Source organism: Arthrobotrys flagrans (genome assembly GCF_004000055.1).
Source record: "Arthrobotrys flagrans strain CBS H-5679 chromosome Unknown unitig_1, whole genome shotgun sequence".
In the NCBI taxonomy this organism is placed as follows: domain Eukaryota; kingdom Fungi; phylum Ascomycota; class Orbiliomycetes; order Orbiliales; family Orbiliaceae; genus Arthrobotrys; species Arthrobotrys flagrans.
Window position 1 is genome coordinate 2180749 of NW_027137556.1, and position 27943 is coordinate 2208691.

A 27943-nucleotide genomic window follows, 5' to 3' on the forward strand; every position below is an offset into this window, starting at 1 on the left:
ATAAAACGTAATAAATGGGGAGAGGAGAGCAGAAACAAGGAAGGAAGGAAGGAATAAAAATACGTTTATCGATATCCAAATAGGGGTCTCTGGGGGACTTTTATTGTTTCCTTTGTGTCCATTATTTGAATCCCTTGTCGTGACCAATCGGACCCTAAGATCTTCTTGAAGAAAATCAGAGACGAATATAAAAGCCGCTTGAGCGTCGTAGAGAAAGCAGAAACCGATCCCGGAAATTCAAAGATAAAAGACAAAAAAGCGACAAACGGACGAAGCAAAGCAGAAGTACCCAAGGAAAAGCAGAGCAGAAGAGAAAAAACAAAAAAAAAGGAATCGGAAACATTCAACCATCCATCTCGGTATCATCCTTCAGCAAACCCGGCGGGATCTGCCCAGGACGAATGGTATCCCGTCTCCCCAACCCTTCAGCCGTCGTATCCCCTTCATCATAAGTCATCCCATCGATCATCTTAGCATCAACTCTAGCTTCAGCAGCCGACGGCGTCGTCTGGTTCGACGTAGGGGAATCAGTGGATCTGCTCGCGTTACTACCATATCCGTAGTTTGGGATCACGATACCGTCTGGAGCGTTTGAAACTCTGGGGAGAGGGGAGACGGCAGGAGCGATGGTACTGACATTGTTTGTAGCAGTAGCAGTGTTATTTGGAGCAGGAGTTGAGATTGTAGGGATTGATTGCTGTAATTGTTGCTGTCGCTGCTGTTGCTGCTGTTGTTCATGTTGACGATGGGCGAGGTAGGCCATGGTCTCGCGTTTGGCTTGGGTGCTATTCGGGCCTGAAGTTTCACCTTCGAGAGAGCCATGTTCATCGGCTAGGGATGAGATGACCGAAGCCGATCCAGGGGTATGTGGAACGGAAGGTGGCTCGAAGTAGTCCTTGGTCGGAGCGTTGAAGGCCGAAAGGCTCGGTGGAGCTCCGATCCCACCTAGACGGGCGACACGTTCAGCAGCGACGTCCATGTTCATATGAGGGTGGTGACCTTCATGACCATCTTTGATGGCGGTCGTAGAGAGGGTCGAGATGCCGCTGGTTGGAGTTCCAGGGTCGGAACCAGTGTCTCCGGCGTTAGAAGGGGTGGACGGTAGGTTTAGAAGCGTGGTTGCCATGATTTATGGCGTGTGGGACTTGAGTTTTTGTTCTAGAATTGCTCGGGAATGCTTTTGGCTATCGATGAGGTTTGAGGAGAAGTGGTTAGAGAATATCAATACTTCCATGATGTCGGATGTTGGAGTAAATCAAACCCAGCGGTTGGAAGCATCCAGGTCGGGTCGTCGAAAGCGCTAGGGCGACTCACCAGATGAAAAACAGAATTAGATATTCGCCAGAGGTGGGTTCGAATCGATCCAAGGATCAAACGAGCCGGGTGTTTCACAGTGGGTTTGAAGACGATGGAAGGATGGAGATGTTTATTTTCTAACTTCGAAGCCAGGACTACCGCCAGGACATATGTCGGTCCGCCGAATCGGTCGTAAGGATGGCGGTATACCAGTACCGAAACGTCTGAGACCGCGGGGGAAACGAATACGAATCGATACCTTGTTCGGAGGTTCAAGACTGCGCCTAGGGAAAAAAGCCTAACCGTCTACCGCTGGGAAAACAAGCTTCGGGCGAGACAGAAGACAGAAAGAGAGTTATGTATGGGTGCATGTATATATGAATAAGACCGTTTCCCCAAAATAAATCCGATACAGAGTAAGATGGTAAACTCCAAGACCGATAGCTTATTTTTAAAGGGGGGGTTACTCCAGGCGGGATCCAACGTATTTGACTGCAATACGGTTCGTTACGAGAGAAAGAATGAATATCGCATGCCGCGCTCCGTTCCAAGTTGTACGACTTTCCAGCCTAGCTTCCTGGGCTTTTTTTTTTAAAAAAAAAAAAAAAAAAAAAAAGTTGAAAATCAGGGCCATCTCACGTAACCGGGCAGAACCAATTGGCTCACAACAGGCTGGATCAGGGTCTTTTTTCATCCTGCGAGTGAACATGCAGCCCCGGTTCGTCGAGCCGTTGTATGATCGCAATCATCACTGGATAATCACGCTTCCGTTCTGGGTGCGACCTGACGTCTGCCAAGTTGAGACCCCTGGTCCTGTGCCATCTCGCGTAGTCTGCAGGCGTCGTTAGCCGAATGGGCGAGGCTTTCATGGGCAGGGGTTTGCTCGATGCGATGGATGTCTGGATATATATATCAAGGGGTGCATGACATGTTACCGAGTTCACGATGGGGCGAATCCATAGACATGGCTGGTTTATATCAATTATATGGAAGAGGCATGGTTTAAAATTACCTCCCGCTGGTGCTTTAGTACTAGTAATTAACCTAGAACAGGTAAAACAGAGATACACAGGAGAAGAAAAACGAATGTAATCAGTAGAAAAAAACAAGCTCACTAAGTCTTTATTTGTGCTGTAGTTAATAATAGTTAAAAGAGAAACGTAGAGAGAAAGAGAAAGAGAAAAAGAGCAGTAAAAAAAAAAACATTATTCATGAGACTGCGCCAATGCCCGTGTTACTACAAGTGGAATTTCAACCGAATTGCGCTTATGCTCGAGACAAAATAGCAGTGTGACAACATGGACGACAACCGCTTCTTCTTCTTCTTTGTACATATGTATATTCAAAAAGGACTATTTTTTCTAGACTACCCCCGCTTTGCTTTTAGCTTTTCTTTTCTTGTCGTTTTGTCATTAATTAGAAGATCTGGTAGACTTGGGGAACTCGTCCGTCGACCATCCGGAAATGTCAGTATTGTTGTACCTGGTTGGCTGGAGAAGACCCGGGAAGGCATCGATCTCAAGCTTGATGTCTCCGAGATATTTTTGACCCTGCGATATTGATGTTAGCGTCGGATCATGGACTAAAATATTGGGATGGATCCTTGGGACTTACGACAACCGGACCGACGATCAAGGCGACGAAGAGGACGAGGAGAATAAAGTAGAGGATGGAAAAGCGGATAACTCTTCGCTTCCTGAGCTTGGACACCTTGGAGGAGTAGATTGGTGGTCGGATCTGCTTCGATGGTCTGAGCCAGAAGAGCATGACGCTGTGGAAACGGTCGGCGAATGGGATGATGAGGATTGGGAACTGGAGGAAGAGGATGAAGTGGCCCACTAAAAAGTGAAAGTTAGCGTTTACTCTTTACATCCAATCGTTAGATATCCGAACTTACAGATGCAGTCGGTGGCGAAGAAACCCATCTCCGTCGTCTTGCAGAGAAGCTCACGTGCCGGCTGGGACATAGCGTGGAGACCGAGTCCGTACCATTTACCGGACCAGAAAGCGATGTTACTAGCATCGGTTTTGAACTCTCGAGTCAGCGTGAAGGTGATGAGCAACTTGTAGATGAATCTCTGGATGGCGGTGACGGTAACCAATCCGAGCATGGCACGGGCAAAGCTGAAACCCTCGAGGAACCAAAGTACCTCAAAGAAGACAATCAACATGAGAGTGGCGATTCCGTGGGCTATGCCGGCGAGAACGGCACCGAATTTCTTGCAGCACATTGTGAAGATTGGACCCATGCAACAAGCCATGGCGAAGAAAACAGCGCAGACTCCGAGATTGATAACGATCGGACCGATCGCAATGATGGCAATACGGATGAGGGAACTGGAAGGAACGGTGGCAGTGGCGGTTGGGCTGTTACCGCTGGCTTTGGTGACACCGGTCTGGGCGTTGATGAAAAGGTATGGGATCAAAGTAATGACGACGAGACCCAACGGACCGATGACCTCGTTCCAGATGATGTTGGTAATCTTCGCTCTTGGGACGTCCCCGGAGAGCTTTTCGGATGGGTCGCCGAGGTTCTTTCGCTTGTAACCTGTGATTCTGGTACGGGACAGACGGCAGAAAGCAATCCAGGAAGAATGGTTGGCGCGGGTGTTTCCACGAGACAACCATCTCAAGAAATCACGGTAATCGATGAAAAAGTCGTTCCATGCGAATTGATGCGGGTTGAAGAGGTACGGGCAGATACACAAGGCGAGTAAGGAAGCCCAGAAATAGACCAAGTGCGGCATCCAGATTGTGACGGTCGCAAAGAGCAGCATCATCAGAGAACGAGCACCGAGGTAGATCGAAGGTCCGGCGAAACGGGAATAGAGGACACCGAATGGGATACGGGCGGTAGCGAAACCACGACCGGTACCGATGTATCGAGCGCCACCGAATGCCAAATTGTTGAGAATGGAGTTGGCGTAGATTTGACAGACGAAGACTTCGAAGAATGGTGAAAAGGATCCGAAGTGCTTGGCCAAACGGGTCGTAGCTCTCCAAAATCCACGCTCCGCAAGTTCCTGAACCACAAGGGGCAAGAAGGCAATGGCAAAGACGATCATGATAGAAACGATACAACGCTGGACCCAGTGGATGACGGGAATAAGCTCGTAGCAGCCGACGGGTCGACGGGGATCGGTGATAGGAGCGCCTCTCCTGAACTCGCAAAGCGTGACTTCATGAACGATGGCGCCGAGGTTGATCAAAACCAACATGAAAAGCTGCACCGAGAGGATAATGAACAAGTTGTTGATGTGGAAACCTGGATGTGCGTAGTAGAAGGACAAGAAACGATCCAACGGTAGCTGAGTTCCGAGGTAGTAGTATTCGCGGGACAACATTTGTTCACCCATACCGGTTCCGATCTTGGTTGTGAAGTTAAGAATGGAGCCAAAACCCAAATCACGACCTTTACCACACTGGTAGTATTCGCAATGCTTGATGCGTCCACCACGGAGCAAAGCATTCATACCGGCGTAAATATCTTCGTTGAGATGGAGACCCTTTTGAGCCTTCGAGACACCACCGCGAGTAGTCATGAAAATACCGTTCAAGAAATCCGGATGTCCGTAATGGAGCTTGCCACCGATTTGAGCGAGGGTTCTGGCGAAGAGAGTACCGAACGTTTGTTCCTTTCCGGCAGCGACGTCACCCAAGATACCAATGTTCTCGGAGAAAATGTATTCACGAGCACCCAAGATGGCGACGGGATCGAAATCTTCAGCAATGTGGCCAGGAGAGTACGGCGAGACATTATCAGTGTGCATCTCCTCGAATTCAGCGAGAACGCTTCGGATCTTGAGACATTCCTCGAGATAGTTGTCCTGGTTGGCGTCGATGAGCTGGATGTATTCACCACGGTAGAAGATGATGGCATGGTTTTGGTTGTCAGATTTTCCGTCACCGAGAATCGGGTTGCCGGAGAGCTGCACGCGGAACTTGGGTCTGCGCATTCCGTTTTCCATGAGTTCGGAGTGTCCGTCGATGAGAGCAGAGTAGATGCGTGGTTCGTCACCCTCGTTCTCGGGGGGTTCCTCGTCAAGGTAGGCGATCTGAAGGTCGGGATAGGCGCGGAGGAGGAATTCGGTGTTTTCCATTTCTTCCTTCTTGAACTTGGCGTAACGTTGCATAGAGACACAAATCTTGTACTTGCGGCGGGCCATACGTTCCAATTCCTTTTCGAGTTTGTCGGTGTTTCCACCGAACATCTGGACGACTTCTGGGTTTTCAACGCGGTAAAGAAGCTTAATCGCACGGCTGTAGTTCATGAAACCGGAAATGGTACGGTAAAGAGTCTGAGACCGAAGCGATGCCCAGATACGTGTTCTGAGCGTATACTCCGGGGCGGCGGACTTGAAACCGATGCAGTAGAAGGGAAGGTCATCGATCTTGCTTCTGACGGTATCCTTTTCGTTCTTCTCTTCGGTATTGGCCATCTGAGAGGTTTCATCGGCGAGAATCTTGGTATCCTTGACGAAGCAATCCCATTCGTGGGGGTGAAGCTGCTTGAGGTACTCGAGAAGGGTGACACGGGAGTACGGATCGTCTTCGCGAATGATCTCACGGAGGGAGAGAAGGATCTTTTCGGAGTAGTGAGGGATGAGGACGGTGAAAGTCGGCATGTTATCAACGGGGACCGGTTCGGGGATAGGAGTCGAAAGCGACTGGGCGAAGAAGGAGATACGACGCTCGGCCTCGCTCTGGCGCGGGAAAAACTCCGTCTTAAACGAGTGATCCTCCTGAGAGACGAAAAAGGTGGGTGCTCGTAATGTTCTCTTGCCCTCTTGCTCGGATGGAACCTGATGATAGAGCAGTTTCTGGACGTGATCTATGGCCAAGAGGTGCTCACGGTACATCGATATGACGATTGCGTTCCAGACCTGACTGATGAGAACCTTCGGCTTGTACTTGATCTCCATATCCGTCGTGGCGAGAATCTTGGAGTAGATACGCTTCGGCAGACGGGAGAAGATGTTCCGCCAAGGACTCCAGATGGAGACACCGAGATAGAAGGAGCGGAAAACGGAGAAGATACAGTTCAAGATAATGTACCAAAGGTAGGTATCAAGGAAGAACAGGATCATGTTGGTGAAGTACATCAAACCGAGCAAAATCTGCGGGTGGTACGTGCAGAGAATGTCAGCCGATGCGCCGAAGAGAGCGTCACCAGAGCAGAGTTTGACCGTCAGGAGAGACAAGATACGAGCGGGATCCTTGATGTTGAGGGCCAAAAAGTAGTAGGACTCGATGAACTTGGCGAAGAAGACGAGTACCCACAAACCGTAAGACATCCACATGTCGTTACCCTTGAGGCGAGGATAACTGGCTGTGAATGTCTGGCTGGCAACATAACGACGCGAGTTCTTGCTCATGTAGCTTCCGAAGAGGCCTCCGATAGGCATGACCGAGAAGAAAACAACGGTAGCCACGGCGACAAAGAATTGCACGATGCCGAGAACCTTCGCGACCTTTGTGGTCTGATCGAGGATGAGGAAGATGCAAACCGAAGGCGCGACGTTGATGACCAGGAGGAGGAGGATGAACGCAAGACGACGAGACAAGTGCTGGGCGCCAGCCCATTGTCGCGGTACGAAAGCCCATTCCGAGAGAGTCGCGATCAACATGATGAGACAGGCGACCGTTCCTCCCAACGCGACCGCGGACCAGTAAGCGGCCGCATTCGGTTGCGTGTTTTCGGTGTAGACGTAATCCTTGGTGAAGAAAGTTGCAGAGTTGTAAGCCGTGAAGAACCAGAACATGGAAATGTGGATGACCCAGATACGGTTGAAGTTGACGGCCAAATGCCACCACGACCGGATTTCTTTATACGTCTTGAAGAAGACCTTCTTCCAGTTGACCTCCTTGAGTTTCTGCCAACGAAGATGCGAGGGCACGTCGACGAGACGGCTCTTATCCTCCAGGACGATGCGCTCGATACCTTCGGGGTACCAGAAAAGCTGGTTCATGTCATCGTAACCGATAATGTTATTGTGGTCGCGCTCCCTCCTGACGTACTTGCCATCGACGATCTCGTAACCTTGATCGCGGCAGTATTGGTAGAGAGGTGTGATGACCTCTTTCAGGTAGGTACCTTCTTCGACCGGCTCGGTTCTGTTTTGGCATTCCGCGCTCTGGTAGTAGTCGTCCGCACATTTGAAGATGAAGCAGAGACACTCGGCCATAAATCGGACCTGATTGGCTTCACCCCAGCAAAGGAGGAAGAGAGCGACCTGTCGGACGCGCTCGTGCTGGGACATTCTGTTCATGCGAGTCTTCCATCTGTACTCGGCAGCTTCGAGACTGTTGTCACCCTCGAGTTCTTCGAGAGTTTGTTCCACGTCCTCGGGATTCTTATTTTTCGCTGCGGCCTTTCGTGCTTTCCTCGTTCGGCGGTCCGCCTTCCCGAGCTTCATGTTCGCAAAGCCGACGGCGTCATCAAGGTCGAGGTGAGCAGCAAAGTACCATTTTCGGTAGTTGGCGTTATCCCCTCCGATGTAGTCGGCATGGAGGGTCAAAAGGGCTTGGTTGGCAGTCATACGGGATGCACGGGAATCCAAAAGCGTCATGAAATGGTCGTACATGTTTCTCATGCTATCTCTCTGGAAACCAAACTTGGCGGTAAGGTCCATAAAGATGTCCTCGATTTCCTCCTTGCTGACGGGGATTTGATTTTCTGCGGACCAAGCCGGGTATGGCTCCTTGGAGCGTTGGCCGAGCGGGAGGGCATTGTAGTCGATGGCGTAGTTTGGAGTGGAAGCACCGGAGGAACGGTTTCCACCGTACGAAACCTGAGATGAAGCCGGTCGGTAAGCACGTCGGCCATCTTCCTGGTAGCTGTTGTATCGTTCGTCACCACGGCCGTAGTAATCCATCTCGGCAGCTCTCGCCATGTCGGATCTCATCGTAAAATCGCTAAAAGTTTCGGATTCTTCCTCCGAGCCACCGCGTCGTTTCCCCTTGGGCTGGCCTCCCTGGCCGGTTTGATCGTAATCATAACCATCGCCGTAATACCCCTGGTCGTAACCTTGGTTTTGGTCGTAATAACCGTCCTGGCCATCTTGATAAGGATGCTGGCCAGCATTGTAGTATTGACTAAAACATCGTCAGTCGGTCTCAAATGGAAGATAAATGCATCGATAGGAAGGTGAAGGAGCAAACGTACCCCTCGTCATAATAATTATCGTTTTGGTAGTCGTATTCGCCTTGATATTGGCCATGCTGATCATAGCCACCATGTCCACCGCGGTCATCGTAGTAACCGTCCTGACCGCCGCCACCGCCATGCTGCTGTTGTTGAGGATGGCCGTAGCCGTCATCATAGCCTCTACCGTGGCTGGCCATGATTCATGCGGTAGCTGCTCGAAGGCGAAGGTTCGCCCTGTGATGAGCAGTCAGCGTTGATGTTTTTCTTCCGCGGAAATCGATAAATATCAAGAGTTTTGGGGAGAAAGGCCGCGAGGAGGGAGGCGGTTCTTCGGTCTTACCTCAATTAGGCTCGCGTTGACTAGGGGAGAAAAAAAAAAAAAGGAAGAAAAAGGTCGTGGCAATACGTCAAGTGCTATTAGATATTAATCGGATCACGCCTGTCGAGCTAAGGGATGCGGGATTCGGTGGTAATTTGTAGAGCGATGGTTGTAACAGTCGAAATTGCTGTCTCAATGCACAATAAATTTAACGACGGACGCTATTGCCTGATGGTAAACAAAAAAAAGAGGAAGCCGTTAGCATTACTGATATCGACCGATCAATCAACGAAACAATCGAGGCCGTGGCGGGGGACGAGAGGAGAGGATGAGGTAGAGGCAGCAAAAGAATGGAGAGACTCCTGTTCTCGGTTGGTGTTGGGCCAAAACCGAGGGATGGGATATTATTAGATACGGATGAGATGCAAGTGGGATATGTATGCCATCGACGTGGAAATCGACCTGGACGTGTGGTGTTTACAGTAAACAAACACACCCGCCGGTGCTGTGGAAAAGGAGACCTGTAGACCGTAGACGAGGCAACAACAACATCCATCGGTTCCCCCTTTCTTTCTTTCTTTTTTTGCGTTTAAGGGGTAGAAGAATAGCAGAATAAACCATGATGGGGGAAGGTTGCACAAACAGGAAGGAGTGAGTTTGTTACAAACTTGAAACTTTGTCACGAAGAAAGATCGAAAGAATAAAAATAATAAATGATTCCGGTCGACAGAGAATGGGTAGATGGAGATTTGGGTGCAATAAAGTAGAAGAAGGGTAGATGGGGTAAATGGACTGGGAGAGAATTAAGAAGGGCTAGGACTACCTTCGTCGACCTATGTCTCGAAGTCGGCTAACGATAACGAGGGAAGAGCGAAAAGACTGTATAAAAAAATAAAAAAAAACTTGACGCAACATGCACGAACGAAAGTATGCATCCAAAATAGTCCAGGTAAAACAGCGAACGAATGTCAACAGGAGCTTTCGTCGGAGCTTCGACTTGGGAGCGAAAAAAATGCAAGGGCTCCGAGCAGGTTAGACACTCCTATTTTTGTTCGTTCTTGGGGGTCGTCTCCTTTCAAACTGGAAGGCCGCTGGGCGGATAAGCCACACGCTCCAACCGAACCAGCGCAACAAAATGGAGCAGGTTTCACCCTGCCCAATCAACAACCTCCAATCCAAAATAAGAAAAGAGACCAAGGGAAAATATGTGGCAGGCTTGTTTGGAAGAAAAAGGGACATCACCATGTCGTGGTATAATTGTTGATTGCACAAGAACCAACCCAACGTTGCAGTTTAGTTCACAAAAACAGCTCGAAGCATGGGAAGGGTGGGGGGGTGTTACTTCGAGGCTATACTTCTTCTCCTTCCCTTCGATCGAGTCGACACAGAATATTGTTATTTTCTGTACAACCAAGAAGGAACGGGAAACAAGCATTCGGCCATTGAGGCTGACATCTGGGCATCTCCTCATACCCAGACCGAATTTGAACGGATAGGTGCTCAGGGGTGGTAGGGAAACGCGAGCCGCAACAAGCTACGTTTCAGAATGATATATACGACAAAGCATGAAAGCAGACTCTAGCACCTACCCGAAGACAATTGACAGCAGTGGTGATGATGGTCCGGTCTTGCTTTCTGTTAAACCAGCGCTCGACACAGCCGTAGGCGCCGTCTTGAAATATTATATAACGATCGATCGTGTATTTGTTTTGCAACAGTTGCTGATGGTAAAAAGTTGGCGTCAAGTAAAGGAATGGACGATAAGTTTCGACGGACGATTACAACTTTGGTCGGAATGCTGCAAAGGCGGGAAGGAAGGTTGTCGAAATGGTATTCCCGTTGGCTAATCCCCTTTCCTCCACGCGCAAGCGAAAAAAAGAGGAGACCGGAACGATTGAACGGCTCTCAACCCAAGCGAATGTCGAAACGAGATCTACGTAAAAGAAAAATAGCGAAAGGGAAAGAAAAAGAAGAAGAAGAAGCTGTTGGTTTTCGTTCCCGTCAAACGAGAGAATTCTGGGAAAGAGATGTTGAGGGAAGGGAAAGAAGGTGGAAATAAGAGCAGAGGAAGGAGAGGAAGGAAGAGTCCATGCACGGTGAGCTTTCGTAACCAAAGCTCTGGGCACACGAACCGGACTAGGAATCGACCAAACCCCGTCGCTGGGAAAGGGGAAAAACTACCGGGCAGGAAGGATGCACGAAATTTTCTAGATTCCTTTCGATCGCGTGTCCATGTCCATGGGGGTGCACCCACCATGGAGCAGCAACAGTACTGTCAAAACCTATATTACCTGCCACGGCGCAGCTCACAGGTCCGCTGGATTCATGATATCGAATAGCTCTGTCAAGAGCCCCGTTCCGGTCCGGATTCTGAAATAACCAACCCAGGGGATTTCTCAGCGGAGCGTCTCGAAGGACGCTTTTGCAGCTGGGCGAAGCCGTCCCCCTGAGGCTTTCGACCGATGCCCCTTATCAACACCAGACGGGCAAGTCTACCAGAAAGGCCTTAGGCCGCGGATGCACCGGATCCCCTGCACCCAATCGATCAATCGAAGATTCTGCTGATGGTACAGCACACGCAGCACAGCACAGCAGAACGAGGTGCCGTTTCTTTTCTCCGGCGTTAACCAATTAATATATTTTGATACGCCACGGTTAAGACCTGGTCCGTTGCCACCTAGTGCGCTGGAAAAGCGAAGATCCGGTTCACGTATGCATGTATGTGGATGTAATGAACGAGGGTGCATCGGTTTGGAATTGATTTCCTAGACGGCACGAAATTAACCTTCATTTCTGGTTCGTCTTTCGACGAGAGGTCCACGAGATGTTGAGAGACAAAAATAGATTTTTGCGCACGATAATAACCTAGTGCGGGTTTGTTGGTGTGTGGCGTCACCTGGACCGTTGCCTCTTGGAAATTCAAACTTTGCAAGTCGGACAGAAAAGCACAGAGCTCGAAAAGCTTGCTTTTCGACCGGTGCAGACGACATCGAAGCTCTTCTGCAGACGATAAGTCCAAGGTCGCGTCTGCCACGAATATTGTGGTGTGTGCGAAGAAATTCGAACGAACGACGTCAATCACAACCCCCAGCGCGTGCATAGTTTGACTTTTTTTTTCCATGCATCTCCGGTCACCGATATGCATGCGGTCGATGCGTTTTTAATTTATACATAGACATGGGTGCTTATCAAGGAAGAAGGTGTTTGATCGAAGCGAAATGCTAGCGTTCGATATGCCGCCAACACGTCGAACCGGTCATCGACGGTGCCATTACGTCGATAGCGACGGGGAAGCTCTCAAATATGCATATTTAATGTGGAGATGCTAGGTATTCCCGGTATTCTGGGATGCTAAGATAGGTAGGAACGAAGAACCCCCGGCTGTGCAATCTCGTATGTCAAAAATTTGTTCTCGGAGAAGAAAAAAATAAAATGTTTAATGGGAGTAGCGTGTTGAGCAGGTTGTTGTTTCTCTTGGGACCTGACAAAGTCTCGACCGAGGCAGCATCGCCATCGAGCGCTCGAGTTGCATTGCCGCCGTCAAAAAGAAAACTAAAAAGCACAAAAGGCTAATGGAAGCGATCCGGACTGTTAATGTGATACGAAACATGCGCCGATGAAGTGTGAGAGAATCTCTCCGAATGCTTCTGTGACATGGTCTATGCCCAAAGCAGCCGGTGGTGTGCTCCCCCTTTTTTTTTTTTTTTCCTCGTTGGTTTTTTTTTTCTTCTTCGTAGCTCTCTTCGTTTGCTGGATGGTAGGTAATTGCCATTTAATATGTACCTGCCGGGAACAGAGATGATGTTGTGCATAACATAGAGATGGGGATGTCCCATGGGATTCTCGACGGTAGAATGTCTAGAATACCTGAACGCAGAGAGATATATTTGGATCGATCATTATACCACCCTCCCATACAACATCGGCGTGTATTCGGTACTTGACAATTGCAACGTGGGAGTGGGAGTGGTGGCCATGCCATGAATTCTGATCACCGCTCAATCCACGTCTGTGACATGATATGATATTAATGAAGTGAAAAGAGTTACCTGTAATGAACATCTCGACCGACCGATGAACGAATAACATGGCTCGGAAGGATTGGAATTCAAACCCAAGTATCTTGACAGCAGAGCCCAGATGCTTGTGCCGGGCCTGCGAAGACCTGCGAGATTAGGCCCAGCACCGCTTGGAGGAAGGTTGGAGGCAGCGAGAGTGGTGGACAAGAAGGACAAGCGTCTCACACAGCCCCCATACGAGCCAGACAGAGTTGTATGAGACTTCCCCTTTTTTCCCTTTTTAAACGCTCCGCAACGACTTGGCTCGAACACAAAATCCTTCTCGTTCCCTCTCGTCCGTTTGACATATCTGACACTTCTTTTTCTCGATGTTAATACTCTTCTGACGCTCTCTCTCTCTGCGCTATTATATTATTATCTTCATCTTCCTTTTCTTTCTTCTACACGCTCTCTCATTCGAACATTCGTTGCACTTTTTTCTATTTATTTTTATTCTCCGTTTCTTCGACTTCGCTCATTACAACTTTAAATTTCAAATTTCAACCTTCACGAAATCGCTATAAACAAACAGAAAACAAATCGATCTTTTTGATATTCAGGCCGTCGAGATGAAGTTCACATCTGCAGCTGTTGCTGCGCTCGGTCTGGTAAGCAGCGTCTCCGCTGCTGCCTTCAAGAAGCGGGCTGCCACCGATCCCATTGTCATCAAGGGTTCCAAGTTCTTCCACAAGAACTCCGGCGAACAATTGTACGTTGCACGGCTTCGCCGCACCCCTGCTCGAACCTCGGTCGCTAATTTGATGCTTCTCTGCCGTATAGCTTCATGAACGGTATCGCCTACCAAACAGATCTGAGTCTTGTCGATACCTCCGACCTTCCGGCCGGTCAACAGTTCGTCGACCCTCTCACCGACATCGAGGCTTGCAAGCGTGATGTCCCTCTCCTCGAGGCTCTTCACACCAACTTGATCCGTGTCTATGCCATCGACACGACAAAGTCGCAAGACGCGTGCATGAAATTGCTCAGCGATGCTGGCATCTACGTTATCGCCGACCTGTCCGAGCCCGGTTTGTCCGTCAACCGTGACGCTCCGGTATGGGATCACCACCTGTACGAGCGATACACCGCCGTCATCGACAGGCTTCAAAAGTATGACAACGTCATGGGATTCTTCGCCGGTAACGAGGTCACGAACAACAAGAGCAACACCGATGCCTCTCCTTTCGTCAAGGCTTCCGTCAGAGATATGAAGGCCTACATCAAGGAAAAGAAGTACCGTGAGATCCCGGTCGGTTACGCCACCAACGATGATGAGTTCGTCCGCGACCAGCTTGCCGACTACTTCAACTGCGGACCCGCCGAGGACTCCGTTGACTTCTGGGGGTACAACATCTACTCCTGGTGCGGTCAATCCTCCCTCAAGATCTCCGGATGGGACAAGAGAACCGAGGAATACGAAGACTACAACGTCCCCGTCTTCTTCGCCGAATACGGTTGCAACGAGCCTTCCCCCCGTAAATTCACCGAAGTCCAAGCCCTCTACGGCGATGTCATGTCCCCCGTCTTCTCCGGCGGTATCGTCTACATGTATTTCCAGGAAGCCAACAACTACGGTCTCGTCAAAGTTGACAAGTCCGGAAAGGCCACCAAGCTCTCCGACTACAACGCCCTCGAAAAGCAGCTCGGTAGCATCACACCGAAGGGCGTCAAGATGAGCTCCTACACCCCGGCTAACACCGAGGCCCGCTCCTGCCCGGCCCAAACCGACCTCTGGAAGGCCTCCTCCGTCCTCCCACCCAAGCCGGATCAGGCCACCTGCGAGTGCCTCCGTTCCCAATTGACCTGCGTCCCGGCCGACAACCTGGCCGAGAAGAAGTACGCCGACATCTTCGGTTACATCTGCGGACAGCTCGGCGAGGGCGGTTGCGACGGCATCATCACCGATGGTGCCAACGGTGTCTACGGATCTTACTCCATGTGTGATTCCGAAATCCGTCTCGGATGGGCTCTCACCAAATACTACGAATCCCAGAATATGGCTTCCACCGCCTGCGACTTTGACCGTCAAGCCAGGATTGCCACCCCGACAACCATGAACTCCACCTGCGAGACGATAATCGATGCCGCCGGCGGTACCGCCGGCAAGGCTCTCGGATCCACCAGCACCAACACCGGAGGCTCCAGCGGCTCCAGCGACAAGCCGAACGCCGGTTCCTGCCTCACCCCTCCGGCCGGTCTCAGCACCTTGGTCGTCCTCGTTGCCTCTTTCCTCGGTATGGGAATGATCATGTTGTAAACGGTCGTGCGAGTAGTGAACATCATAGAGCGCATGGTTTTATTTTATCGTTCCGTTTTCATTTGTTTCAAACCTGGGAACCGGTGCTTTTTAGGGTTCGACGAGTGAGAAGGAAAGAATAACACATACAGCACGTCCGGTTTGGCTCCCGAATATTTCATAAAAAGGGATCGATCCGGACGAGAGAAAAAAAAGAGAGAGAACTTGGAAATACAGATATTTGTAATGCTATTAAAAATACTAATTGACTTGTTCGGTACGAAGCCGGTCTCTTTCCTGTATATTGTCTTCTTTTTTCGTTCTCCTCTTTTCCATTGGCAAGGCGTCATATCTTTTTTGCGGACTCCCCTTTTGCATATGGCATTTTCGCATATCAAAAGAATTGTTTTTTGTTATAGCGGTTTCTTTTTTTTTTCTTTTCTTTTTTTTTTTTCTTCATTTGTCAATTTTTTTCCCTTTAACTTTCTCTTCTCTTGACTTTCATTTTATTTCATAGCGTAGTATAGTATGAACAATCGTAGTGGCTTTTGATGTCCTCAAATGCGAACCATATCATCCAGACTTCTATTCCATGTGCATTGCCTGCTATCCTTGCGTGAAACCGAGCTAGCAACTTGACTTGACCGCAGTAACCGCGCGCTGCGGCATAAACCCTTTTTCCTCTTTCTCCCCAAAAAAATCTAACCTCGAACCAAACATACCGATCAACGATGGCCCCTCGACTTCCCGCTGCGGCGGCATACAATACCTCGAGCCCTCTCGCGAAACGGCAAAGGCCAAACGCAACCACGGCTGTTCCTCAACCATCATCGAAACAGACGGGCACGGGTACAGGGAAACGTACCAGACGGCGACGAAAGCCCAGGACCGAGGGTATGTTAATTTCCACCCTCTTTCGATCGATATACTTTTATTTAAAGAGTACTCTCGATCCCCTTGATCTCGAGGGACCTGCGTATCTTTAATTTCCAGACAAGCTTTTTTTTTTTTTCGGGAAGAGATTTAAGTTCCGTCCGGGGAAATTAACGATTACGTTGGTTCGCGGGCTGTGCAAAGAAAATACATGCCAAAAAAGATCGAAGGAATGTAACATCGAAAACGGCTGACCAACCAAATTTTTAGTTTCAAGCTCCGAAAGTAGCAGCGATAGTAGCAGCGATGGGGATGATGCCAGCAGCAGCGACGACAGCAGCAGCGAAGACGGGAAGAAGAAGAAGGAGGCGAAGGGACCGGTAAAGAAGGTGAAGGTAAGGGGGGTTTGAAACCTGCGCGACGATTCTCATCCAGAATGATGGATTTTCTCGGGGAGATTTGGCTAATTTCACATTATTATAGGTTACGGCTCAAGCCTCGGAATCAGAATCTGACAACTCGGACGCAGAGATGGCAAATGCCTCTTCTTCCGATAGTTCGGACGCCGACGACGATTCGTCCGAAAGTGACGATTCGGACCCAGAATCCTCTTCCGAACCCCAAAAATCCAAACCGTCGAAACCGGCTCCGTCAACGACCTCCATACCCCCCCAGCTACGCTCGATGACCACCTCTCAAACCGAAAAACAGTTCGAAGAGTATTATATGAAAAAACTGACGGAAGAGTTCGGCGAGGACCTCAATTCCGTCAGACGGAGTAAGGACTTTACGGATAGGAGTTTGCCGGTGCTGGTCAGGGCGTTGAGGGGCGGGGTGAAGGGGTTCGGAGAGGAGGAGATGGGGGTGGTCGTTGCCAAGTAATATACGCACTCGCTCGCAAACAAGGGTGTATTCTTCATCTATTACGTCGACGGGGTGCACATGTACGATAATGACAATGTAAGATATAGACTGGCGTTTTATCATAGATCGGATGCATCCTTGAGCCTCCCATCCCGATCGAAATAATCCAATGTTCTGAATATCCTCCTCTGGCTCCTATCCCCCATATCGACTCCCTTCCAAAGATCCACCCGTCTGCCCTGGTTGATAGCCTTCTCCTCCCACCTGACCGACTGCTCCGTTTTCTCCAGCTTGTTGGAGATATCTTTCACCTGCGGCGCGATCACTTGCGTCAACAGGTGCTGTACGATAAAAAGTTAATATGATATCACGATCGTATGGTAAAAGGGAGGGGACGAACCTCCAACCGATCGATCCGTTCGAACGTGTTCTTCAACTCGGCAGCGACGGGGATTAAAACATCGGCCGTCGGTTCTATAACATTCGACACCTGGGACTGGATATCCTGCAGGTCATCCTTGTAAGTTACGTTCGCGGCGGCGTAGGAAGATAGTCTGTCGGTGTAGAACGTATCCTATTCGTAAAAACCCATCACCTATCGATCAGCCTCGAGATGGATGTCATATGATATCGCTCCCTTCCTTTCCACCGGAAAATACGTACGTGCGACCGGGCGGTGTGCGAACGGAGGAAAGCGGCTAGTTCGTCGGCCACCTCGGGCGGCAGCTGGGAGACGCTGAATGCCGGCGGACGTTCCATATCGTATCGACGTGCAACGTATGCCGTAGATGGATTGATACCTAATAGGTGTCGATGTCATGATGAACCCGCCCGAAGCGGGCATGCAGATTGCCCAGCCGGGTAATCCACCGTGCCGCGAGGGAATTTAGTCGACCGTCTGCTGTGCTACAATATCGGACACCTACTCGTATCGATATAAAGCGATCGATCCCGTCTCAATCCGAGCACCGCCCGTTGATATCATCTACGATATAACCGGAAGCATCCAGATGCCGCCGCCTCGAAGTACTTCCTCCTCCTCCTCCTCCTCCTCTCCTCACCGGTCTACCCCCCTCGAGACTAACATAAGATCTCCTCCCCAGCAGCAGCCGTTGTCCGTCGCAAGTCAGCTGCTGCCAATTGCTGCGCCATAAACCCAAGACGTCTGTCCAATTTCCCTTCCTGCCTGCTCCTGAACTTCCTCCGTTGCGTATGACTGCTTATAAGTAAGGTGTAACCGTGCTGACTTTCCAAAAAATAGCTCTCGGGATCAGAAATATTCCTACAGCCTCGAAATCCAGACGGGGATCTTATAAACCATCTCAGTCCCGCCTCGCCCATCCGCATCCGAAGCCCGTTTCCGCAGCTGGAAGTCACCCGATTCGCAGAGATTCCGGCTGCCTTTGTCTCGTTCCTGAATCGCTTCGAACGGGAACGAGCAGTTTTTGCGCGACGACCTCACCCGCAACACCAAACTCCCAACGTCACCCCTGCGCTTCTTTTTCTCGTGCCGATATATCGATATCACCGGCTTTGATACACCCTCATCCCTATCGACGAGAATCTTCGTATACGTGTGCATATAATATACCCCGCAGCTGCAACTTTCGTCAGCAACAGCAGCTCCGTGCCTTCCACACCCAACCGAAAACACGCCCCGGAATATTAACCCGGCCTCCACGCGCACGATCACACTACCCCGCGGAACCCACTTCTACCTCATCCTCCAATAATAATACCGCCATCACGGCAACGTCGACCTGCCTGGCGTTGATAGGAATATACTCCGTCGCAACGACAGACACCCCCCCCTCCAACGTCGACCCGACTACCCTTCGCTCGCTGCTCGACCGATCCGATAATACCCCGCATCCGCAACCACCCCCCGCAGCGATGGCATCAACCGCCCCGGGCCGTCCCGAGACCCTAACACCCGAGCAAGAAGTAAAGCTCAAAGAATTCTGGAACGTAACATTATCCCTCTTCGGCCAATCCGCCTCCCAACTCGAAGGAGCCGCCGCATCGACGACATCCCTCGCCGACGATGCCGCCGCGTTAACCCTCGACAGCACCGCAACCCCGGAAGAAGCAGAAACGGAACCGGCCGCAGGCGGCAGCAAGACAAAATCCAAACGTTCGAAAATTTTCAGCAGATCCAAAAAGGATAAAGAAAAGAAAGACAAGGACAAGGACTCCAAAAAGGAAGACAGCAGCGTGAACAGCAGCAGGAGCAACTTGACCGTCCCGGAAACCACCCTATCGAACCGCCCTTCCCCGCCACCGGGATTGACAACCGACCCGGAGGATAAATACAACCAAGGCAAAGACTTCAAAGCCGCTTTGGCATCCCAAACGCCAGAAGAACTCCGTACGACGTTCTGGGGTTTCGTCAAATACGACAACCCGGATGCCCTCCTCCTCCGCTTCCTCCGCGCCCGAAAATGGGATGTGGAAAAGGCGTTGGTGATGATGGTATCGACGATGCACTGGCGCGGTCAAGAAGTCCACGTCGAAGACATCGCCCGCGAAGGCGAAGCAACCGCCTTCGCTGCGGAGAAAACGGATAAAACGGCGGAAGGGTTTATGAAGCAGCTACGGATGGGGAAGAGTTACATACACGGAACGGATAGAGAGGAACGACCCGTTTGCTACGTCAACGTCAGGCTGCACAAGGCGGCCGATCAGACGCCGGAGAGTTTGGAAAGGTATACGATTTACCTGATCGAGACCACGCGGTTGATGTTGAAGCAGCCGGTCGATACCGCGGCGATCGTATTCGACATGACCGGGTTCGGAATGGCGAATATGGTAAAATTTCCGATCCCGAAAAGCTCGTGGTGGTTTACAAACTAACCGCCGACGTCAGGACTACACCCCCGTCAAATTCATGATCAAGTGCTTCGAAGCCCACTACCCCGAATGCCTGGGTATCTGTCTCGTCCACAACGCTCCTTGGATCTTCCAAGGCATCTGGGTACGTCCGCTTCCCCCCTCCCCTCCCTTGCAACCCCACTGACACCCGCATCCGCAGAAAATAATCCGCGGCTGGCTCGACCCCGTCGTCGCCTCCAAAGTCCACTTTACCACCAAAACCACCGATCTGACCGAATTCATCTCCCTCTCCCAACTCCCCAAATCCCTGGGAGGCGACGAAGATTGGGAATACGAATACATCGAACCGACGCCCACCGAAAACCCATCGATCTCCTCCCCCGCACCGGCGGATATAACGGAAAAGGAAACGCTGGAAGCGGAAAGGTTAAGAATCATCGAAGAATACGAGAAAAATACCAGAGAGTGGATAAAAGAGGAGTCGAAGGGGGCGAAGGTCGATACCGATGTGAAGGACGAAAGGAGCGGGTTGAGGGAACGGTTGAGGACGAATTATTGGGGGCTCGATAGGTTTTTGAGGGCTAGGACTTGGTACGATCGGATCGGAATGGTCGGGAAGAACGGCGAGGTGGACTTTTACCCTCGGAAGGATAGAGCGGAAGAGACGAAGGTCAACGGTAACGGCGCTTCCGCCGCGGCGAGTGCGCCGGCACCCACATCGGACGATGAGTTGGATTGAAACCTTTATCTCGCAAAAGCGAAAAGGGGAGGCCAGGTCCGCAGAGGTAAGTCGAAGACCACGACCACGATCGTATACGTACACGAGAGTGATTTCCATTTAATTGCTCACATGTACGCATTTCCTTCTCGCATCTTGTTTTACAATCACTTTTGCTTCAAAAAAATCTCTCTTTTTATTTCCCTTCTGCGACTTGCATTACTAGAAATCATTACCTATCCTTTTATATTATGGACATTGCAACCGGTGTGCGCGTGTGTCTCCTCTTCCAGATGCCCTTTCTTTTTTTCACCGAGCCCGTTTCTATAGAAGTGCGAGGGGAAAGAATGTAAACTACAAAAAGTTGAACATCGCAAACTACGAATATAAACTTAGGTATTTATAGTTTGAATTCTGTCTCACTAAAACCCCCCACCCATCTCTTCCAATCTGAAAAAGCGTCCCTTTCTTCCTTCGTATATCATGAGATGTACAAAAAAATATCCTTCGTTCAAAAGACTTTGCACGTGAATTAAAAAAAGGTTAAAAAAAAAAACAATAATACCTACAAAAAAGGAAAAAGGTGATAAAGGAAAACAAACAAGCAGAGTGGATATAATACTTGCAAGATAATACGCACAGTGAGAGAGTAATAAAAGAAGCGGCGACTGTGTCCTGTCGTCATAATACATCAACCGTGGGGTAATTTGTAGTTTATAGGGGGGAATATCTCGTCGTCATCGTATAGCTTCTTCCCGCGCAGTTTTTTAAAAATATTTACGCGGAAGCAGCAGCCTCCTTGGCCTTCTTGGCCATGGTGTTCAATGCGGAACCGTTTCGGAACCATTCGAGCTGGCCCTCGTTGAAAGTGTGGAGGAGGTTGGTGCTCCACGACTTGCCGTCGGTGGACTTGAAGGTGACCTTGAGCGGCTCTCCGACCTTGAGGTTGGAGAGTTCCATGTCGCTGCGATACGCAGTCAGTATTGCGCATTTCGGTACGTGCGGAATGGGGGGTACTCACAGCTTGTCATCCGTCTTGATCTTGTCGTAGTCCTCCGGGTTCTCGAAGGTGAGAGGAAGCATACCCTGCTTCTTCAAGTTGGTCTCGTGCTGTTATCGCACGGTCAGCATCTCGGTTGTCAGGTAAAGGTCCGAGCGAACTACTTACGATACGGGCGAACGACTTGGTGATGATGGCAAGGCCGCCGAGATGTCTGGGCTCGAGAGCGGCGTGCTCACGGGAAGACCCCTCACCGTAGTTCCAGTCACCGATGACGGCCCACTTGACGCCTCTGGCCTTGTAGTCACGAGCGGTAGCCGGGACGGCGTCGAATTCACCGGTGAAGACGTTCTTGATAGAGTTGGCCTTCTCGTTCTCGGCGTTGATGGCACCGATCAACATGTTGTTGGAGATGTTGTCCAAGTGGCCACGGTACTTGAGCCACGGGCCGGCCATGGAGATGTGGTCGGTGGTGGTCTTGCCCTGGCATTTGATGAGAATCGGGACATCGGTGGCATCCTTGCCGTCCCAGGGGTCGAACGGAGAGAGCTTCTGGAGACGGTCGGAGGTCGGGGCGACCTGGACTTCGACGGTGGAGCGGTCGGCCGGTGGGGCCTGGTAGGTATCCTGGCCGGGGTCGTAGCCGCGTTCCGGGAGGGCGATACCGGTTGGCGGCTTGAGCAAGAACTCATTGCCGTCCTTGTCCTTGAGCTTGTCGGTGAGCGGGTTGAATCGGAGGTCACCGGCGATGGCGAAGGCGGTTGTCAGATCCGGGGAGGTGACGAAGGCGTGGGTGGCGGGGTTGGCATCGTTACGTCCGGTGAAGTTACGGTTGTAGGAGGAGACGATGGTGTTGGCTTCGCCCTTCTTGACATCGCGACGATCCCATTGACCGATGCACGGACCGCAAGCGTTGGCCAAAACCATACCGCCGAATTCCTCGAAGGTCTGGAGCTGTCCGTCACGAGCGATGGTGGCACGGATCTGTTCGGAACCGGGCGTGACGGTGTACAGAGACTTGGCCTTGATACCGTGTTCGAGAGCATCCCGGGCGATGGAGGCGGATCGGGACATATCTTCGTAGGAGGAGTTTGTGCAAGAACCGATGAGGGCGACCTTGACGTCGGTGGGCCAGCCTTCCTTGACGGCAACGTCCTTGAGCTTGGAGATCGGGGTGGCGAGATCCGGGGTGAACGGTCCGTTGACGTGGGGCTCGAGCTCGGAAAGGTTGATCTCGATCAATTGGTCGTACTCGGCACCCTCGTCCTCACGGAGCTCGTGGGAGTAGGCACGGGCGAAGTCACCGATGTCCTGTCTCTTGGTGGCCTTGAGGTAGTCGTACATGCGGTCGTTGAAGGGGAAGATGGAGGTGGTGGCACCGATCTCAGCACCCATGTTGCAGATAGTTCCCATACCGGTGCAAGACAAGGATTCGGTACCGGGTCCGTGGTATTCAACGATGGCACCGGTACCACCCTTGACGGTGAGGATGCCGGCGACCTTCAAGATGATGTCCTTAGGAGCGGTCCAGCCGCTCAGCTGGCCGGTAAGCTTGACACCGATGACCTTGGGAGCCTTGAGTTCCCATGGGAGACCGGCCATGACGTCGACGGCGTCGGCACCACCGACACCGATAGCAGCCATACCGAGACCACCGGCGTTGGGAGTGTGAGAGTCGGTACCGATGAGGAGAGCACCCGGGAAAGCATAGTTTTCAAGAACGATCTGATGGATGATACCGGATCCCGGCCTCCAGAAACCAATGTTGTATTTTGCGCAAGCGGTCGACAAGAAGTTGTAAACCTGGATTATCACATGTCAGATACTTGCACCTCAAAAAAAAAAAAAAATTTTTAATCGACCGAAAAAATAAAATACCTCTTTGTTAATTTCCTCAGCACGGCTCAAATCCTTAGCACCTCCGAGCTGAGCCTCGATCAAGTGATCGCAGTGGACGGTGGACGGGGTCTGGACCTGATCCATTCCGGCGCTCATGAACTGCAGGATGGCCATCTGAGCAGTCGCATCCTGGCAGGCTACTCGGTCGGGTCGCAGCTTCAGGTAAGATTTCCCACGCTCGATTTCCTGGGTCTCCGGTTCGTCAAGATGCGAGTACAGGACCTTCTCGGCAAGCGTGAGTGGCTTGTTCAGCCTCCGTCGGACAATGCTGAGGTTCTCGCTCATCTTCCTTTAAAAATTTCACGTGATTACGTCAGAATGTGCAACGATTTAGAAAAATAAAAACACTCGACTGCAAAGCGTACTTGTAGTTAATGTAGTTTCCCTAAAAAAAAAAAAAAGTCAGCGAGACTGGAATAGAATTCAATTGGTGTGAGATCATACCTTTTCCCAGTTGTTCTGGTTGACTTTCTTGTCCAGAGGGGAGTCTGTGACGGTGGCCAGGCCCCGAAGCCGTTGAACCTGATGTCATAAATTTCGGTTAGAGATGTTCATTCCCAGTCACCATGGACCGTTGCGACTTTGGCCGAGTATTGTGGAACATACGGTTTTGAAGCCGGCATTCTGTGGATGACATCGGCAAGGTTAGCAAAATCGCTCGTTTTTGAAAAAAAAAAAAAAAAAACCATGTTGGAGAACGGATGGAATCGAAAGACTTACCACCTTGCACGCCCTAGGGAGGGCCCTCACTGTTGACAGCATGGTGGCTACAATGTGAAGATAACGATTGTGGGAAATGGAGAAGAGTGTGGGGGTGGGGTATGATGATGGTGGTGGTGGTGGTAGTGGGAGTGGTCAAGATGCCGTTGATGGAAGTGTATCCAACACAAATATCACACACAACGGACACACACGCACGCAACAGGACAGTGATATCAACTGAAACCTGGGGGGAAAGGGAGGAGAAATTAATGAAACTGGAGATGATGGAGAAGAAGGAGAGGAGGAGAAGAGGAAGAGAAAGAAAACCGGGAGTTGGAGGGAGAGAGAGAAGAAGTAGTCGGTCGAGCCTGGACGAAGGGAAAGAAGCAAAACCGCTGCCGAGTTGGAGTTTGGCTAAGCACAATGAGGAACCTTCCTGATAACCGACGGCGACCAGTTTTTTTTTCCTGTCTCTGCTGCCATTCGGATTAATTATATTTGATATGACGATGGGCGAATTGGATCATGACATCAGCCTTATATCATATGTATCACTGCCAACATCTACATTCACATCTACGGCCACATCCGTACGCATCTACGGTGTATATTCCGTATCGATGTCTGGGTAGATAGATGGATGTAAGGATATCCGTCGGCTACACGTGCGGTAATAGCCATTCCCGTCCCTCAGCTCCTTCCTGCTGTCCCGGGCGTGGGCGAACGGCACTGGCTTCAAATCCAAATCACGACTCTTCCCATTGGCCAGCTCGTCCAGATATAAGACCCTGACATGGTTTTTCGAGATCTGGAAAGTTTGTTCCGTTTTAATGGCGCATGCACACCCCGGCAAACTGGTCTGGAGACCATGCAAAATTTTTCTTTGGGACAATTTTGGATTTTCCAGTTTCGAACATCCTCGGCTTCGATCCGACTTCTTCGTTGATACTCCAGAGAAGTTCCAAATTGGCTCGCGACAAGGGCGGACGTGCTTAAATCGCTCTTCCTCGTTTTCGGCCCGTGTTCAGGAATCCTAAGCCGTTCGGTCCTGACATCTGACCGTTGTTTTCCGAATATTCTTTCCTCAGACGTCGCATTATCTACATTCATATCACCGCGCATCATGGGCCCGCAACGGCTGAGGAAGACCAGGAACAGGACTCGGTGAGTATTTTATACAACTACGATTACGTCTCCTTCGATTCGTACGTTTCCAAGAGCGGTGATTGATGGTTTCGTTAGCGACCTCGACCAGATCTCATCCGACATCCACCACCCCCGCCGTCTGGAACAACACCTCTCGACCCTCCCCCTCGAAGACCTCCCCGCCCTCGGTCAACTCTACTGCACCCCTTGTGCCAAGTTCCTCGAATCTCAGCATGCCCTGGCCCATCACCAGCGTTCGAAGACCCACAAGAAGCGATTGAAGCTTCTGAAGGAACCCGCGTACTCCCACGAGGAAGCCAATGCTGCCGTCGGTCAAGGAACGGACAATGGAATCGCGGCTTTCAGGGTCAATCCGGAAGATGTGATCGACCGGGTTAGCAGGGATAGAATCATGGCGCTTAAGAAGGCTTCGTCGACGGGTAGGGCTGAATCTTTGAGTTCGGAGATGGAGGTCGAGGTTGAGCAGCAGATCGAGGCACCTCGGTTGGTCGAACAGGCTTACGATGATGACTTGTAGCCGAATCTGCCTTTTTTTTTTCTTAATATCTTTTTTGTCAATACCGGCGTGGAGTTGTGGAGTATTTTTGTTACTCGTAGAGAGGAGGAGGGCCTATTGTATACTACCGAAAAGTCTTTCTACCGTATGAAAACGAATTACATGCTATTGCTATGCCCAAAAAACCATACCGATGCCATGCTGTGGATATTTACAAACCCTTCTCGCTCGCTCATTACCCTCGAATGCAGTCGCTCGAGGCACGCCGTTCTATAAATCTCCGCCCTTCCCCATGGCCGCCATCACAAAGCTCGAATCCACACTGACCCTCCCCACCACCCACGCCGGCCACCAAACACACCAAACGACAACCGGCGTCCACATGCCCCAAACCCACCACCCGAAACTCGCTTCCTTGAGAATATCCTCCACCCCGAGTCCCCAATACCCCGCAACGGCAAACAAAGCCGCAAAGGGACTGGTGGCCTGCAAAAGTATACTGTTCACCAGAGCCGACGGCACGGACTTTGGCGTCGTCCTGGCGAACGTCAAAGGCAGAGAGAAGAGACCGATCAGGAACGATAGCGAGAAGTTTAGGGTTGCGAGGGTCGAGAGGAACATTCCCAAGAACAAGAGGGAGAAACAGCGGGAGAGGTGGAAGGCTGGGAGGAGACGGTGGGGGGAGGCTGTTAGCGTGATCAGGATCGAGATGAGAGTCGGGAGGATGACGGAGGTGGCGATGGAGATATAGAAGACGGATGACATGGACTGTGCACAACATCCCCGGGGTTAGCCGATAGAACATCGAAAAGTTATTCGAGAGGGCGAACGTACCTTGTGGTCGACCGAGTTGAACACCGCGAAAGGAATGACCCCGCAGAAATGCACACCAATGACGATAGACATCGGCAAGAACAGCTCTCTCTTCGGACCCCCATCGACAGCAACCACCTCTCCCTGATTCCCTCCTTCCCTCTCCTTCTCCCTCTTCTCCTCCTTCTCCACCTCTCCGCTCCGACTCCTCGGATCAACCCACAACCTGATCGCCGTCAACGTCAACCCGACGGCCAACAACATCGCCGACGGCAAATAAGTCCCGATGCTAACAAACCTCTTCGGCGCCATCAACAGATAAAAGAAAAAACTCTGATGGAAATGTTCCAACAAATTGTTCAAACTCCTAAACACGCTTTCCACCGTCCTCCCCAACGACCCTTCGTCATGCCATCCACCATCCCCGTGAGTAGCAAGCGTGATAGCATCGATGTGATACGGTATGAAACTCGAATGAGGTCCCGTAGAATGTCCCAACGCTTGATTCACCATCCCCCGGAGCATGGTCCTGAGTCTGTGCCTATATCCATCATCGTGATTCCACATCTCCTGCAAATCGGTCCTCAACCCCATCTGATCCCTCGAGATCTGTACCGCCGTATTGATCAAATCCAAATTCGGCAGCTGCCCATTGATCCCATCGTAAATAATATGCAACGACTCGAACCGATGATACGCCCCAGGGTAATCCACAACCACGACCCCCTGGATAGCCCCGCTCTTCACCGAAAGCGATTGAATGTTCTCTCCGTGCAAATCATGGTACGCGTCAACCCACGCTTGAGGTCCAGCTCGGGCGTCGGACGATATCAGGAATATGATATCTTTGGACCATAACGACCATCGTTTGAAGTATCGACTCAGCGCGAGGGTAAGCGCCACCCCTCCCTCGTTGAGCAAATGATCTATATTCCTCCACGGGGCGCATAGAACGATCGCTTCGGTTGCATCGCCACGCGGGGCGTGTAAAACTGCGTAGACGTTTTCGCCGGTATATTCCCCTCCGGCGGCTTTGTAAGAGTATCGTTGTTTACCGACTTTAAGTCCAGCGGAGCGGAATATCTCGGCCATCCGTTCGGCAACGCTACCCCCCCACATCGTTAGCCTCGGCCCGAATCGATCGGATGTATATCAGAGGGGGGGGGAAACGTACACATCGGAAGTACTATTCCCTAATAGATCCACCTCCCTCCTAAACGCCCTAACGATATTCTGCTCGCTCCCCCCAAAGTACGCGTGAACCTGTCCCGGCAACAGCGCATTTTCGGAAATATAGGTCCGGCGGGAATATTCGTCCAATGGTAACAACAACAACGAAGCAAGTCCGACAATGACGGCGAGAATACTGAGTCCCTGGAAGGCGTAGAGTACCACGGAGAGGTTCTTGCGGAGGTTGACGGGGACTGTCACGGATCGGATCGTTAGCATTCAAGGTGGCATGGGAACGGTACAGAAGCTGCATACCCCGCAAGGCCATCGTGGCGGTTGTTCGGTGGGAAGTT

The 27943-nt window shown here is 50.9% G+C and overlaps 9 protein-coding genes across 10 annotated transcripts; 4 read left to right on the top strand and 5 right to left on the bottom strand.

The window, feature by feature from the left end:
• Positions 1–343: 343 nt before the first annotated feature.
• Positions 344–1126, bottom strand: DFL_008657 (uncharacterized protein; the record flags this gene model as incomplete). Its single annotated transcript, XM_067638419.1, has 1 exon — positions 344–1126. The coding sequence occupies one exon, from the start codon at positions 1124–1126 to the stop codon at positions 344–346; it is 783 nt and encodes a 260-aa protein (XP_067486309.1).
• A 1582-nt stretch (positions 1127–2708) lies between these two features.
• On the bottom strand, positions 2709–8640 carry DFL_008658 (uncharacterized protein; the record flags this gene model as incomplete). The annotated part of the gene is made up of 4 exons (XM_067638420.1): positions 2709–2846; positions 2911–3134; positions 3194–8391; positions 8462–8640. The coding sequence occupies 4 exons, from the start codon at positions 8638–8640 to the stop codon at positions 2709–2711; spliced, it is 5739 nt and encodes a 1912-aa protein (XP_067486310.1).
• A 4749-nt stretch (positions 8641–13389) lies between these two features.
• On the top strand, positions 13390–15077 carry DFL_008659 (uncharacterized protein; the record flags this gene model as incomplete). The annotated part of the gene is made up of 2 exons (XM_067638421.1): positions 13390–13529; positions 13601–15077. 2 exons carry the CDS (start codon positions 13390–13392, stop codon positions 15075–15077), a joined length of 1617 nt encoding a protein of 538 aa, XP_067486311.1.
• A 710-nt stretch (positions 15078–15787) lies between these two features.
• Positions 15788–16811, top strand: DFL_008660 (uncharacterized protein; the record flags this gene model as incomplete). Its single annotated transcript, XM_067638423.1, has 3 exons — positions 15788–15950; positions 16200–16324; positions 16413–16811. 3 exons carry the CDS (start codon positions 15788–15790, stop codon positions 16809–16811), a joined length of 687 nt encoding a protein of 228 aa, XP_067486312.1.
• A 101-nt stretch (positions 16812–16912) lies between these two features.
• On the bottom strand, positions 16913–17552 carry DFL_008661 (uncharacterized protein; the record flags this gene model as incomplete). The annotated part of the gene is made up of 3 exons (XM_067638424.1): positions 16913–17134; positions 17194–17367; positions 17457–17552. The coding sequence occupies 3 exons, from the start codon at positions 17550–17552 to the stop codon at positions 16913–16915; spliced, it is 492 nt and encodes a 163-aa protein (XP_067486313.1).
• A 59-nt stretch (positions 17553–17611) lies between these two features.
• On the top strand, positions 17612–20364 carry DFL_008662 (uncharacterized protein; the record flags this gene model as incomplete). 2 transcript variants are annotated; one of them, XM_067638426.1, is made up of 6 exons in its annotated part: positions 17612–17654; positions 17736–17819; positions 17897–17956; positions 18055–19601; positions 19660–19767; positions 19825–20364. In XM_067638426.1, the coding sequence occupies 6 exons, from the start codon at positions 17612–17614 to the stop codon at positions 20362–20364; spliced, it is 2382 nt and encodes a 793-aa protein (XP_067486315.1). The 2 variants fall into 2 exon arrangements, with proteins under 2 accessions (XP_067486315.1, XP_067486314.1); XM_067638425.1 differs by having other exon boundaries at positions 17900–17956.
• A 756-nt stretch (positions 20365–21120) lies between these two features.
• Positions 21121–24004, bottom strand: DFL_008663 (uncharacterized protein; the record flags this gene model as incomplete). Its single annotated transcript, XM_067638427.1, has 8 exons — positions 21121–21307; positions 21365–21453; positions 21512–23146; positions 23222–23531; positions 23608–23627; positions 23687–23764; positions 23849–23866; positions 23963–24004. The coding sequence occupies 8 exons, from the start codon at positions 24002–24004 to the stop codon at positions 21121–21123; spliced, it is 2379 nt and encodes a 792-aa protein (XP_067486316.1).
• Positions 24005–25067: 1063 nt separating this feature from the next.
• On the top strand, positions 25068–25628 carry DFL_008664 (uncharacterized protein; the record flags this gene model as incomplete). The annotated part of the gene is made up of 2 exons (XM_067638428.1): positions 25068–25108; positions 25187–25628. 2 exons carry the CDS (start codon positions 25068–25070, stop codon positions 25626–25628), a joined length of 483 nt encoding a protein of 160 aa, XP_067486317.1.
• A 249-nt stretch (positions 25629–25877) lies between these two features.
• DFL_008665 (uncharacterized protein) lies at positions 25878–27918 on the bottom strand (the record flags this gene model as incomplete). Its single annotated transcript, XM_067638429.1, has 4 exons — positions 25878–26375; positions 26442–27525; positions 27595–27844; positions 27906–27918. 4 exons carry the CDS (start codon positions 27916–27918, stop codon positions 25878–25880), a joined length of 1845 nt encoding a protein of 614 aa, XP_067486318.1.
• Between the last annotated feature and the right edge of the window lie 25 nt (positions 27919–27943).